The 12739-nt window shown below is 53.2% G+C and overlaps 1 protein-coding gene across 1 annotated transcript in view; it reads right to left on the bottom strand.

Moving 5' to 3' along the window:
* Positions 1-12739, bottom strand: part of LOC131507873 (uncharacterized protein KIAA0232) — a 214510-nt gene that overhangs the window by 57418 nt on the left and 144353 nt on the right. Inside the window, exon 11 of the mRNA XM_058723162.1 lies at positions 5788-5917. Coding sequence (XP_058579145.1) covers positions 5788-5917 — 130 coding nt within the window. The remainder of the gene's footprint in view (positions 1-5787; positions 5918-12739) is intronic.

The raw sequence follows: 12739 nt of genomic DNA, 5'->3' as shown, positions 1-12739 counted from the left end.
CTGCTCATGTTTGCAAACTGCCTCGAACCTACTTTCCAAAGGCATAAGGGATGCTGCAAATGAAGGAGGTTTTCTCACTGTCGTTTTAGACTGATCTGTAGGCCCATCACCAGTCACCTGCATGGACCATCCAGCCTTATCTTCTCTGCAGCTTGTGATGATGTAGGTTTTTCTGACTACCCAGACTTCACAGAACCCAGAGGTGAGGAGAACGGATATCACTTTAAGCCGTTCTGGATTTGCCTTCTTCTGGGATTCTCTCTTTAACATCTAAGAGCTGACTTGAAATTCCAGAAGGCCATCCAAGATGTTCCAGGTGATACAAGCCCAAATACGTGTATGCTTCTTTGCTCACATGTGATCTTTTATCCAGGACACTAAAGTCCACACACCGTACCCCTCACCGTAATCCCTGCCTGTCGGTAGCTGCCTCGGAGCCCAGACAGGACATTTCCTGACAATGGTGCCGATGCCTCAAGTCTGTATACCCAGTGTTACATCTAAAAGACTCACAAACTCTGCTCTAAAGCGTCCCCAGATGTGTGCAGTCCCCATTTCCAACAGCTCAAGCAACTGAGGGACAGTAAAAAGCACATCCGTGTCACACCAGGCTGACTGCACCAGATCATCTGAACCCCCAGCAGGTCACAGCCCTCAAAGCCGGCCGCACCAACAGAGCGCAAACATCAGCAAAACGGCAGTCAGACGGGAGGAGGGGTGAGAGGAGAGAGAGGAGAGAGAGGAGAGAGAGGAGAGAGGTCAAGAACAACTGTCAAGTTTAGACCTGAAAAAGAAGGCGAAGTCTATCATTTTCCAAAATGGAGAAAGATGCAAGGAGGGGAGGCCCAACAAGACAGGAAACAGAAAGAGTATAGCCTGGACTTGTTAGCCAGGTGGCTGGCTGTCAGACATCCAGTGGAGGACCCAGCAGGCAGCTAGACGCGGAAGTTCAGGGAACAAAGGTGGGGGCTGCCAGTGGAGGCGCGATATTTAAAGCCTGGAGTCCCGCTGAGATCTCCTCCTGGGTGGCCATGGACAGGGCAGCACCTGAGGGGGACTCCACTATCTGGAGGGCACCCAGCGGGGAAAACTGCAAAGGAGGGAGAATGTGGTGACCTTGAAGTCAAGGTCAGAAAGGCTCCCAAGGAGCAGGGGAGAGGCTGATGAGACAAGGGCTGAGGAACGCCCCTTGGACCGGGGAACCGGCAGTCACTTGAAAAACCAGTGGTGCAGAAATTGCACGACGACGCTTATCACAGCTGCGACTACCCGCAGTTACTGTGCTCCAATCTGTTTTTGCCTGATCTAAGGCAAGCAAGTTCCAAGCAAGGCGGAGGCCAAGGAAGTCTTGCCCTTCACTGTAATTCCAGGAAGGACCCCCACGGTGGCTCAAATATGTGGAACAAAGGACCATGGAAGCCAAGGAGGAAGGTCCCTCTTTATCCGCAAAGCAAAGGACACACTGGCCCAGCACTGCCCAGGGGGCCAATCTGGCCGGGCCCTGCCCCGCACACACCCAATGACGGAGGCCCGTAGGCAGCTATCTTCAGATCCCTTCTCCTGTCTTTACTCTCGGGGCCTCTCCAGTTCACCAGCGGTTGCCACAGCTGGTGGGCACTTGCTGTGCCCCAGCCCCAGTTTCTTCAGCGGGTCTGTGGGGGGGAAGGCCTGAGAACTCGTGTTTCTAACAAACGCCCAGATGATGATCATGTCCCCCCGGGCACCATGCTTTGAGAAACACTGGTTTAGTGTGATTCTCGTAGATATCCTTGGTCATTTTTATTCCCCTACTTAGAAATGATAATGTAAGCTGGGAGACAATGACTTTTCAAAATCCTTCTGAAGTTTGAAAAGATAACTGAAAGTAACATTTCAACATTTCCTAAAAATGGCAGCTATGTCTGTGTCAGGCTCAAGTGGAGGGAATCTGGCCCAGTTACAACGAAGTCACGTATGTGCCACGTGCCCCGGGCAAACCACAAGCAGCCCTGACCACTCGCTGGACCTCTTTCTGAATTAAACGTCACAACAGCCACTCCTCAAGTACTCACTCTGGGCCACTCCTGGGACAAAAACGGTCCACGTACATCATCTCTTAATTTGTAACAACCCCGTGAGGAGGAACCACAGTGCCCCTTCTGCAGATGAGAAAACCAAGAAGTAACTGCCCACAGTTACACGGATAAGAAGAGGGGATGCTGGAAATCAGACCCAAGTCTGCAAGCCCAGCGACCTCGGCGGGCGTACACACCTGTCCCCCGGGCTCCACCAGGATGCCTTGAGGCACGCCGGCCCAAGGGCTTGTGTGCTCCCGGCGCAAGACCTGGCCTCAACACGGTGCGGTGTCTGCGCACGCAAGTGAAGGGACCTGCGGAGGCCTCAGGCTCAGCCTCCCACGCGGTGTCCTGTTTCCTGTTGTTCAAGGTGGACTTGTCCCAGGAAAGAGACGACAACAACAGGAAACGCTCTCCAGCACCTACGACATTCAACGCCGTTCTGAGCACCTGAGGTACATTCACACTTTTCGTCCTCACCCCTCCGAGGCTGGTCCGGTTATTCTCCAAATTTCAGAGAGGACGAAAATGGGGCTCAGGAGGTTAAGGGACTTGCCCACACAGCCAAACAGTGGCCGAGCTGGGATACGGACTCTGACAGTCTGCCTCCAAAGTCTATGGTCTTACAGCACTACGCGATGGCGCTTCTCTCCGCTAATAAAAACATTCCAAAGAGAAGGGGAGGAGGAACCGGAGTTTCCTACACCTGGCACCGTCTGGCATCACGGGCCTCGGCAGTCGGCGCCGGCTCTGGGCTCTCTAAAGCGCGTGGGTGGAGAGCCGGACCAGCCTGAGCTTTGAAGGCCGCGACGAAGCGTGTGGGTGGACATCTGCGGCAGCCGCCGGCTGCTGTACCCCCACGACAGCAGGTACCCGGCCCTGGATCCCCGTGAGGCCTGGCCAGCCCGGGGAGGGAGGGCCGGAGACACAAAGCACGAGCAAACAGGACACGGGCAGGATTGTATGACCCTTGCCGGTACAATTACATCCTTTATTATTGATGGTTGAAGCCAGGCGGTCCTCGTCCCTGCGGTATTGGGTTGCCACATAATTAGCGGACCTAGTCACTCCAGTTCACAGAAATCCTTTAGGTTCAAGAACATAATCCATGTTCACCTTTAAAAAAAAAAAAAGTACGACAAAGAAAACAAAGAAATTCAAACATGATGTGAGTGACAGTAAGAGTCATGGGAAAATCTCCCTAGGATAATGGTTACTTTTTTCAAAGTGTGGATCTCTTTAAAAATTGTTAAACAGGGGCGCCTGGGTGGCGCAGTCGGTTAAGCGTCCGACTTCAGCCAGGTCACGATCTCGCGGTCCGTGAGTTCGAGCCCCGCGTCGGGCTCTGGGCTGATGGCTCGGAGCCTGGAGCCTGTTTCCAATTCTGTGTCTCCCTCTCTCTCTGCCCCTCCCCCGTTCATGCTCTGTCTCTCTCTGTCCCAAAAATAAATTAAAAAAAAAAAAAAAAAAAAAATTGTTAAACAGCTTGGCTATTTCGTTTCTAAGAAATTTATGGCAGAGCTTTGCATACAGACTCCTCAAATTTTAATTGTGTGCTATTGTAATAAGCCTACGCAAGGAGCGCTTCAGAATCCAAATGTAACAACCCGTAAAAATGAATTCCAACACCCAAGTACTTCGCGAGCCTCCGGGGTCCAGACGACCGCTCTGGGGAACGTCAGACGACATTCAGAACAAATTTAGTTTGCCGAGGCTTTCACAAAATGAAATAGGCGCGCATCCACCGCGTGGCTGGGGCCAGAGCCCCGGGATGTGCTCCCTGCCTCGCCCCACACGCCGCACCGCTGTACCTAACACGTTTAATACTCAAAGGGGCCATCCTCTGCAACCGCGCGAGCGCCACGCCGGGCCAGCCCCACTTCCCCTCCTCTGGACCAGTCCAGGAGCCACATTCTTGCCAGGGCGACGCCATCACGGCTCACACGAGTAAAACCCTCCAGGGACATGGGGCGCCTGGGTGGCGCAGTCGGTTAAGCGTCCGACTTCAGCCAGGTCACGATCTCGCGGTCCGTGAGTTCGAGCCCCGCGTCAGGCTCTGGGCCGATGGCTCGGAGCCTGGAGCCTGTTTCCGATTCTGTGTCTCCCTCTCTCTGCCCCTCCCCCGTTCATGCTCTGTCTCTCTCTGTCCCAAAAATAAATAAAAAACGTTGAAAAAAAAATTAAAAAAAAAAAAAAAAAACCCTCCAGGGACATCACCTCACGAGGGCCCCACAGACAGCCCCTCTCACTGCTCCCTGGGCCCGGGCTGCCACTGCCCCTTAGCACAGGCCGCCCCCACCGCCTGCGGCCCCTTCCTTGCCGAGGCAAAGGAGCAGCGAGGGCCCTGGGGCTGGGTTCCGGCCCTGCCCAAGTCACCGAGCCTGTCTAAGTGCTCCTTCCGTGAAATGAGGACGGTAATAGTACCTTCTTGAGAAGACTGTTACGAGTTTTAAATGAACCAGACACCCAAGTGCTGACTCATCTGAAACCAGCACACAACAATCGCTCATGATCCCTGTTGTTAATAACTCCGTCACACCTTTGACCTCAACCTCGTGTGCAGCCTTGCCCAGCAGGCCGTGCCCCTGCCCCCACACACGCCCGTCCTGCTCCTTTCCATACCCGCCCTGGAGTCCTCTCCTCACCAGAGGGGAGCTCTCCAGCACGGTGCTGTGTGAGCTCTGTAAGCCCAGGGCCACGCACGAGGCCGGCACTCACTAGGTCCTCCAAAGTATTTAGCAGGGGCGCCTGGGGGGGGGGGGGGGGGGTCTGTCGGTGAAGCGTCTGACTTCGGCTCAGGTCATGAACTCATGGTTCGTGGGTTCGAGCCCCTCGTCAGGCTCTGTGCTGACAGCTCAGAGCCCGGAGCCTGCTTCGGATTCTATGTGTCCCTCTCTCTCTGCCCCCGCCCTGCGCGCGCTCAGTCTCTCTCTCTCTCAAAAATAAATAAAGGTTTAGAGAAAAAAAGTATCTACTAAGCAACTGCCAATGGATACAAAACCGAGGCTGGAGGGGTTGGCCCGCCGGGGACAGCGTCACAGCACCGGCAAATGGCAGAGGTGAGGGTGCTTGGGACTCGGAGCCCTGGAGAAGACGCAGGCTGTCGCAGTCAGAGCTTCCAAGGCCACAGAGGCCCCTGGCCCCGCTGAGTCTGGGCACGAACCTTCTTTGCAAAGACAAGCGCATGTCTCCAGCCGCTGGCATCGCCCCCTGCTCGGGGACGGAGGCAGCCTGGCGGTGATGAGACGCCACAGGCCTGGCCTGGCCCCTGAACCCTGTGCCCTCCCCACCTCAGACAAGTAGGCAGCCTGTGAGCCAGCAAGGGGAAGGGGATCATCCTACAGCCTGGGTGAACAGTGGCCCTCGCATTCCCGGCCAAATCAGCACCGGAAGGATTGAGCTCCAAGAAACCCATGGGATCAGAGGGCAAGAACGCTTTAATATCAAACATCATTAACACACCTCTGACAACAAACACATTTACAACTCTTGCTGGAAAAACTCATCAAATTAGGTTATAAAGCTCTAGAGCCCCGCTATCTCTTTCCTATACGCATGCTGTGAGCTACAGGAAATGAAAAAGGTTAAAGTCATCAACATTCTGAAGACAGACTTACATTTTAGGAGCTCGGCATGCAGAGTAACACAGTTTTCCAATTTCAAAGCCTCAATAAAGGCCATTTTTACAAGGTTCATAAATATATGCTAATAACACGTTTCTGTGTTTTTATACCTTGTATACCTTTTGTATTTTCTTTGAATCTTTCTGAGCATTCTCTCGGAGTGGTACTTTTCCAAATAACTTCCATCCCAAGTCATTCTGTCTGTCAAGTCTTGCATTCTGTTTTCTAGCAAGCAAATTCCTACAGGAAGAAAATAAGAGGGTTAGGAAACTTCTGGGCATTTACAAAAATACCACGACAACGAGTCACTCTTGAATGAACACAAGTAGACTTTCCTTTGAGACAACAATGTGATGAACCACAAGCTTTAATTCTTCAGGTATGATTTTTCACGTAAGACACAGAATTACGCAGCAAGGAAAAAGCCCTTAAGCCACAAATAAGTTTTTTGTTGTTCCACTGTTACAGGTACAAATTCTATAACTTAAAGTAAGGAAACACCTTATACTATAACAAAGTCTGTAACAAAAGTGACCTTTAAAGTCAGAGCGAACTGAATTGAAACTTGGCCTCAACACTCACTAGCTATGTAACTCTGACCAGTACATTAACCTTTCTAAGCTTGTTTCCTTGTGTTTAACAAGGGTCTTTGCGGGAATTAGAATTACAGGTACACAATCAGTGCTTAATAAGAGCTGCTAGGGGCGCCCAGGGGGGCTCAGTCAGCTGAGTGTCCGACTCTAGATTTTGGCTCAGGTCACGATCTCACGGTTCGTGAGACAGAGCCCCATGTTGGGCTCTGTGCTAACAGCGCAGAGCCTGCTTGGGATTCTCTCTTCCTTTCTCTGACCCTCTCCTGCTCATGCCTCTTTCTCTCTCTGTCTCTCAAAATAAATAACCTTTAAAAAAATAAAAAACAGGAGTGCCTGGGTGGCTCAGTCGGTTGAGCGTCCGACTTCGGCTCAGGTCATGATCTCACGGTCCATGAGTTCGAGCCCCGCGTCAGGCTCTGGGCTGATGGCTTGGAGCCTGGAGCCTGTTTCGGATTCTGTGTCTCCCTCTCTCTCTGCCCCTCCCCGATTCATGCTCTGTCTCTCTCTGCCTCAAAAATAAATAAACATTTAAAAAAAAAAACTTAAGGGGCGCCTGGGTGGCGCAGTCGGTTAAGCGTCCGACTTCGTCTCAGGTCACGATCTCGCAGCCGGCGAGTTCAAGCCCCGCGTCGGGCTCTGGGCTGATGGCTCAGAGCCTGGAGCCTGCTTCCGATTCTGTGTCTCCCTCTCTCTCTGCCCCTCCCCCGTTCATGCTCTGTCTCTCTCTGTCTCTCAAAATAAATAACCTTTAAAAAAATAAAAAAATTATATGAAGTCAGAGCTGCTTTAATAATTAACCTCTAGCTCAGTTTAAATTACCTGTGGGGGGCACCTGGTTGGCTCAGTTGGTGGAGCACACACCTCTCAATCTTGGGGTTGTGAGTTTGAGCCCCACCTTGCGCACGAAGCCTACTTAAAATTAATTATCTATAAGGTAAATTTATATTGCCTATTTATAGTCTCCACATATAATGAAAAGAAAACCACTCAAGAGAGAGTCCAAGGTCTTCCGTCCCAACAACATGTAAACAGGTCCCGAATAACACACATAAATCCCAAACGGTAGTACAAAATAAACTACGTTCTGGAAGGCCCATTCATTCAAAACAAATGGTTTCCAGGGCTCACTGGAAAGTAGAAGATGAACCCCCAGCAGCTCGTGTGCTAGAAAGTAAGAAAGTGCTGAAAAAAATATAGGGGACACATGTGAAGGGAACGGCAGCCAGCTTGAAACAAGGGCTCCCACTGGCTACATCTGGAGCAATCTAACCATCAAGATGAATGATGAGAGCAAGGGACTGTAGTCGCTTGAACGAAACAAAAATCCAAGCACCCACATGGATACAAACAAGAGGAGGAGGAGGAGGGGGGAAAATGTCACTGAACAAGCACAGGAAGACTGATGGAGGCAGGAGAGGAGGGATGGGGGCGAACCTGGTGGCTGACAGCTGCAGGAGGAAGAGGGTTTCCACAGGGCTTGAAAGTATCTCCCACAGATTACGTGTTAATTACAAAGGCAACCCTTCTCAGGCAAGTGCTCCGAAGCCGCATTCCCAATGTCAGAGGAGACAGCACAGGCCTGTGGCTCCGATGTGCCCAGAACAGCACACCATATGGATGGAGGGAGGCAGGCAGACAGACAGACAATCAATCAGAGAAGATCCCTGAAACAACCAACAAAATGTGAATGCGGACCGCGGACTAAGAAACAGCACAGGGTTGACGTTGCATTTCCCGATCTTACAACTGCACAGTCGGTGGTTATGTGAGAGAATGCTCCTGTTCTTAGGGAATATACAGATACATTGAGGGGGAGACAGGCATGGTATCTCCAGCTGATTCTCTTAATGCTTCGAAGAAATACTTACTTGCTCATATGGCACATATACCACACTCACAGAACAGATAAAATGAAGTGAAATACAGAGTGTATCGAAGTAAAGAATACATGGAAGTTCCCTGTGTTTTTCTTGAAACTTTTCAATACATTTGAAATCAGATCAAAATAAAGTCATGGGGCGCCTGGGTGGCTCATCAGGTGAGCGTCCAGCTTCGGCTGAGGTCATGATCTCGCAGTTCGTGGGAGTCCCATGTCAGGCTCCCTGCGGTCAGCGTGGAGTCTCCCTCTCTCTCTGCCCCTCCCCTACTTGTGCACACGCACTCGCTCTCAAAAATAAATAAAGCATTAAAAAAATAAAGTTACGAAAACTTTCAGAAAAGGAAACCAATGGTCTCACTGTATTCTCTTCTGTTGTGGTTACAATAGAATGCATTTCAGAAACCGTTTCATAGCCCAAGGCAATTCTATACATACCTTTCTAAGAAAGAAACTTTGGTTAAAAAAAAAAAAAAAAGAAAGAAAGAAACTCTGGGCTATCCCCAGGCCCAGCCTGTGTACCATCTAAGACAGCCATTGGTGAAACACACACGGTTCAAACTGAGCTAAAATGTCAGGCACCCAGAAGGACACTAAGAGCTTGGACATCCAGAATTCGGTTCACTAACAGCTGACATTTTGCTACAGAGGAGTTGCCTCTGGAGAAGGGGACTGGGCACAAGGGACTAACGGTGAGGAACCCCAATGCACCTGGAAGGGGAGGGGACAGGAGTGAGGGCTACACCTCCTGATGAACCTCAACCCTATTGTGGAGGGACGCGTGTCAGTGAGGGTCTAGAGGGGCAAGGAACGCAATAGAGAACCCCACAGAAGCGACTGGGCATCTGTGCTCCGGGAGGCGGAATGTAAATGTGGTCCTGGTCACAGAGACGGGGCCAGCAGGGGCAAGAGGAACAGAAACATTGGTTTTTCCGTCCACTGGACAACGATGTAAATCTGCACAAATGCAGTGCAGATGAAACTTACCAAAATCATGATTCATGACAGACCGTGACTTATCAAAGGCATCTTTGGCTGTATTATTTTTTGTGGATGGGAGGTTGAGGACCTCGGAACGGACAGGAATCCCTCCCTAGCTTCAGCTGTGTGTGTCACTGGCACAGGGAACAGGTGCCTCTTGCTCCCCTTTCAGGTCGGGGGGGTCATCGGAAGGCTGGCATGGACCTGGCTGTTGGGCCCAGGAGGCCAGATGGAACCGAGGACCTGCCTCCTCCCATCATGTGACCAAACCCCACTCCCGGGCAGGTGCAGTGAGAGAACTCAGATGGGGCAGGGAGCGCCCAGTAGCCCTGACGGTTCCCTTTAACCCTGTGCGGTCCTCCTAACCCAGAGGCGCCTTGGGGAAGACACAGCCGTGGATCCCTCCGGCTGTCCCTTCACGAGCCCTGTGCCATAGCGAGTTAGCAGAAGCCCTGGCCCTCAGACAGCCTAAGCGCTCTCATGTAGTGGAGTAGACAGTGGCCATAGCCAGTATCTGTGACACCTCACCAGGGGGCAGAACACAGGGACTGCTTGATTCAAGCTTCCTCAAATCCACCTGTCCCACCACCATCTTCGGGAAGTACTCCCGTCCGTCCTGGTTCTGCAGAACCTCTGGACTCACTCTGCAAAGCCGACCCAGACCGGCTGCCGCCCGTCCAACCCCCGGGCCTGGGCTCCCACGGAAGCTATTTCCACAGCACCCACCCTGCTGCTCTGTGCCTGTCGGGTGCACACCCTCTCTCCACACACCTGTCTCTAGGGGTGCGGGCTGCTGGGGGGGGGGGCAGGGCAGAGTCACCTCTGCATCCCCGGAATTCCATCCAGCACGCAGGAGGCGCTCTATACAAACGGGGCAGCCACATGTGCAGGGGAGGCAGGTGCAGAGCTATGAGGACCCAGAGAGAATGGGACCTCAGCCCATCATCCTCCAACCTGGGGCCCGTGGAGTGAACCACCTCCGAGGGCGGCGGTGATGCCTAAGTGCAAGCTTCCACACACGCTCCAGGTGAAGGGCAAGTCCAGACAAATCAAGGCCCAGGACTAAGAACTAAACAGAGATAAGCTCTGAGCAGGGTTAAGAGAATGCCCTGAAAGAAGGGGCCGTGGAAGATGGGGGGGGGGTGGGGGGGGCGGGCGGTGAGGGGTTGCTGGGAGAGGAGGGAGGAGGGGCGGAACAGAACACCACAATCTGCTCCCAGGCCAGAGCCCTCCTGGGGGGGCAGCCAGCAGCTGTGCACGAAGGCTGAGGGCAGCGCCCGGAGCACTGTTCCAAGCCGGACACAGAACCAGTCATGGAGACTCCCTTTGTTTTGCATCCCCAGTAGAGGGCCCTTTGCCCCAGGGCTGGAATCCTTTGCGAAGGAAGAAGCGCTCACTCTACTGGCAGCATCAAGGCTCAGCTGTCGACCTCAATCCAGTCTCTGAAGGGCAGAAACAACACCAAAATGGGCCAGACTCTCACCTGAGCCGGAAGGGAATCAAATCAGCAAGGGCCAATAAACAACCAGTGGGGTCCTCAATCCGCAGGGCACAATGACACGGTCTAACCAAAGCTGTCGGCATCGGGGTTCCCTGAGAGCCACCCGGGCTCCGGATGCTGAAGCCTGCCCCACCCACCCGCACCTCTCACCCACAGGCACCTACGTGGGGGCGGGCACGGCTTTCCTCCTGACTAGCCCCCTTCCTCCAGGATGCCCGCTCACATCCTGCAGCCAGTGGGAGGAGTAATGGCTGAAGGGGAAGCACCGAGGACTTGTCCACAAACGAGGTGAACCTCATTTCTAAGAGGCTGACGAGGGCCTTACAATCCTTCCTGAGCCTCGTCGCAGGAGCACCCCCGCAGGCAGGCGGCCAGAGCGGAGATCTCTCATTCACGCACTGAATTTTTCTGAGGGCCGCACCACAGGAGGCAGTCTTATTTGCTTGGAAACCCTCAGTCTCTCCCCAGGTTAGCTCCAAAGCTCTCACCTGATTTGGCAAGGGTCTGGCCCCTCTTCCCAGTCCTCCTCCTTGGGTCATTCGGGGCTGTACACACATCCGGGCAGGCACACAGCCTGTCACCCCACCCCACCCCCACCCTCCAGTGTGCTTGCCCCACCCTTTCTTCAGGTGTCCCTGGAGCACAGGACCAAGATCCATCAGGTTCTGGGCCCCTGCAGAACTCCCGCTGCATCTACCGTGATGCTCGAGAAATCTCTCCGCAACACAGTGGGCACAGATGGATGGCACCAGCCCTGTCCTCCAAATCCCTTCAATGGCTTCCACCTGTTTGTGGCACCATGGCACATGTCGTTCCCCCAACCCTCAAAGTGCTCCTGAAAGAGGAGACGTGAGGGCCTGCCCCCCACGCGCGTTTCAAGGGTCAAACAAGGCGAGGACCTCACAGGCCTGGCCGACTGTATCACACACACTCGGTTCACGTTCACGACAACAGCAGCTGTTGTCACCATCATCACCGCGTGGCGTTTCTCCATGAGGGGACTGACAGCACTGTCCTCCAGCTCAATCCCCTTCAGCCGAGCTAACGCTGTCACCCTGAAGGCATTAGAGAGGGGGGCAGATGAGAGGCGAGGTTTACAGGAATGGTGGGCTGAGGGAAGGTGACCCAGCAGGGGCTGGCCCCACCAGGGATCTGTTGACGACGCCTATCCTATCCGGATGCATTTTCCAACAATGCTGAAGAGGCCTCAGGAAATACACTCTGGGGCTGTCCGTGACTAAGCCACCCCCAACTACAAGGGAAAAGAATAACCCTAAGAGCTTGCAGGAAGCAAAAGAAAAGACGCTTGGGCAGGAAAAGGGAGCCAGGGTTTGACTGGGGCATCTACCCCTGGCTGGAACAATCATTCTTTTCATTTCAATAGGTTAACAGCTCAGAGGAAGAGACATGGGACACCCATGACAAAGTAACGCTAAAAACAATGGCGTGTCAATTTCTGCCTGCCGGCTCTCCTGCCTGCTGTGGAGTGCCACCCACAAGTGAGGGGCATCATCAGTAGCAGGGGCAAGATCAGGCACGGACACAGGTAACTGGGACGAAATGGACTATCAGGACCTGGTCATCACTGAGACCAGTCGGGCACGGCTTTGCGCAGACTCTGACCGGTGCTCCCTTTCCTCCGACCCCCCCACACTATAAGCCACAGGATCCTTCCTTCGCCAGGCTTGTCCAGTGCCTTATCATGTGGCTTACGGTGCTTATACTTCCCACAGGCAGGAAGCAGAGGGGGCTGACATGTGACAAGGGGCAAAGCGGGGCGAGTGGGGAAACATACAACCTGGAGACCTGAACGCCCCACGCCTCCCGACAGAGGGGTCAGGCCCTCACCGCCCAGGACGGGCCACCAGCCACACAGGCTGCTGAACACATGACAAATGTGCGTGTCATTGCGCTGAAATGCGCCAGCTGGGACAGAGAGTTCTTCAAAGTGTCAAAAAAGACCGAAAACTACCCAGGGGTCCATGACATGTCCATATACATCAGTAAGAAGGGTCAGGGGGTAGCCTGGCTGGCTCCGTTGGTAGAGCATGTGATTCCCGATCTTGGGGTCATGAGTTCGAGCCCACACAGGGTGTAGAGATTACTTAAAT

The sequence above is a fragment of the Neofelis nebulosa genome, chromosome 3, assembly GCF_028018385.1.
Source record: "Neofelis nebulosa isolate mNeoNeb1 chromosome 3, mNeoNeb1.pri, whole genome shotgun sequence".
In the NCBI taxonomy this organism is placed as follows: Eukaryota; Metazoa; Chordata; class Mammalia; order Carnivora; family Felidae; genus Neofelis; species Neofelis nebulosa.
Note: the sequence above shows the minus strand (reverse complement) of the source record. Positions and strands in the feature narration are given on the sequence as shown.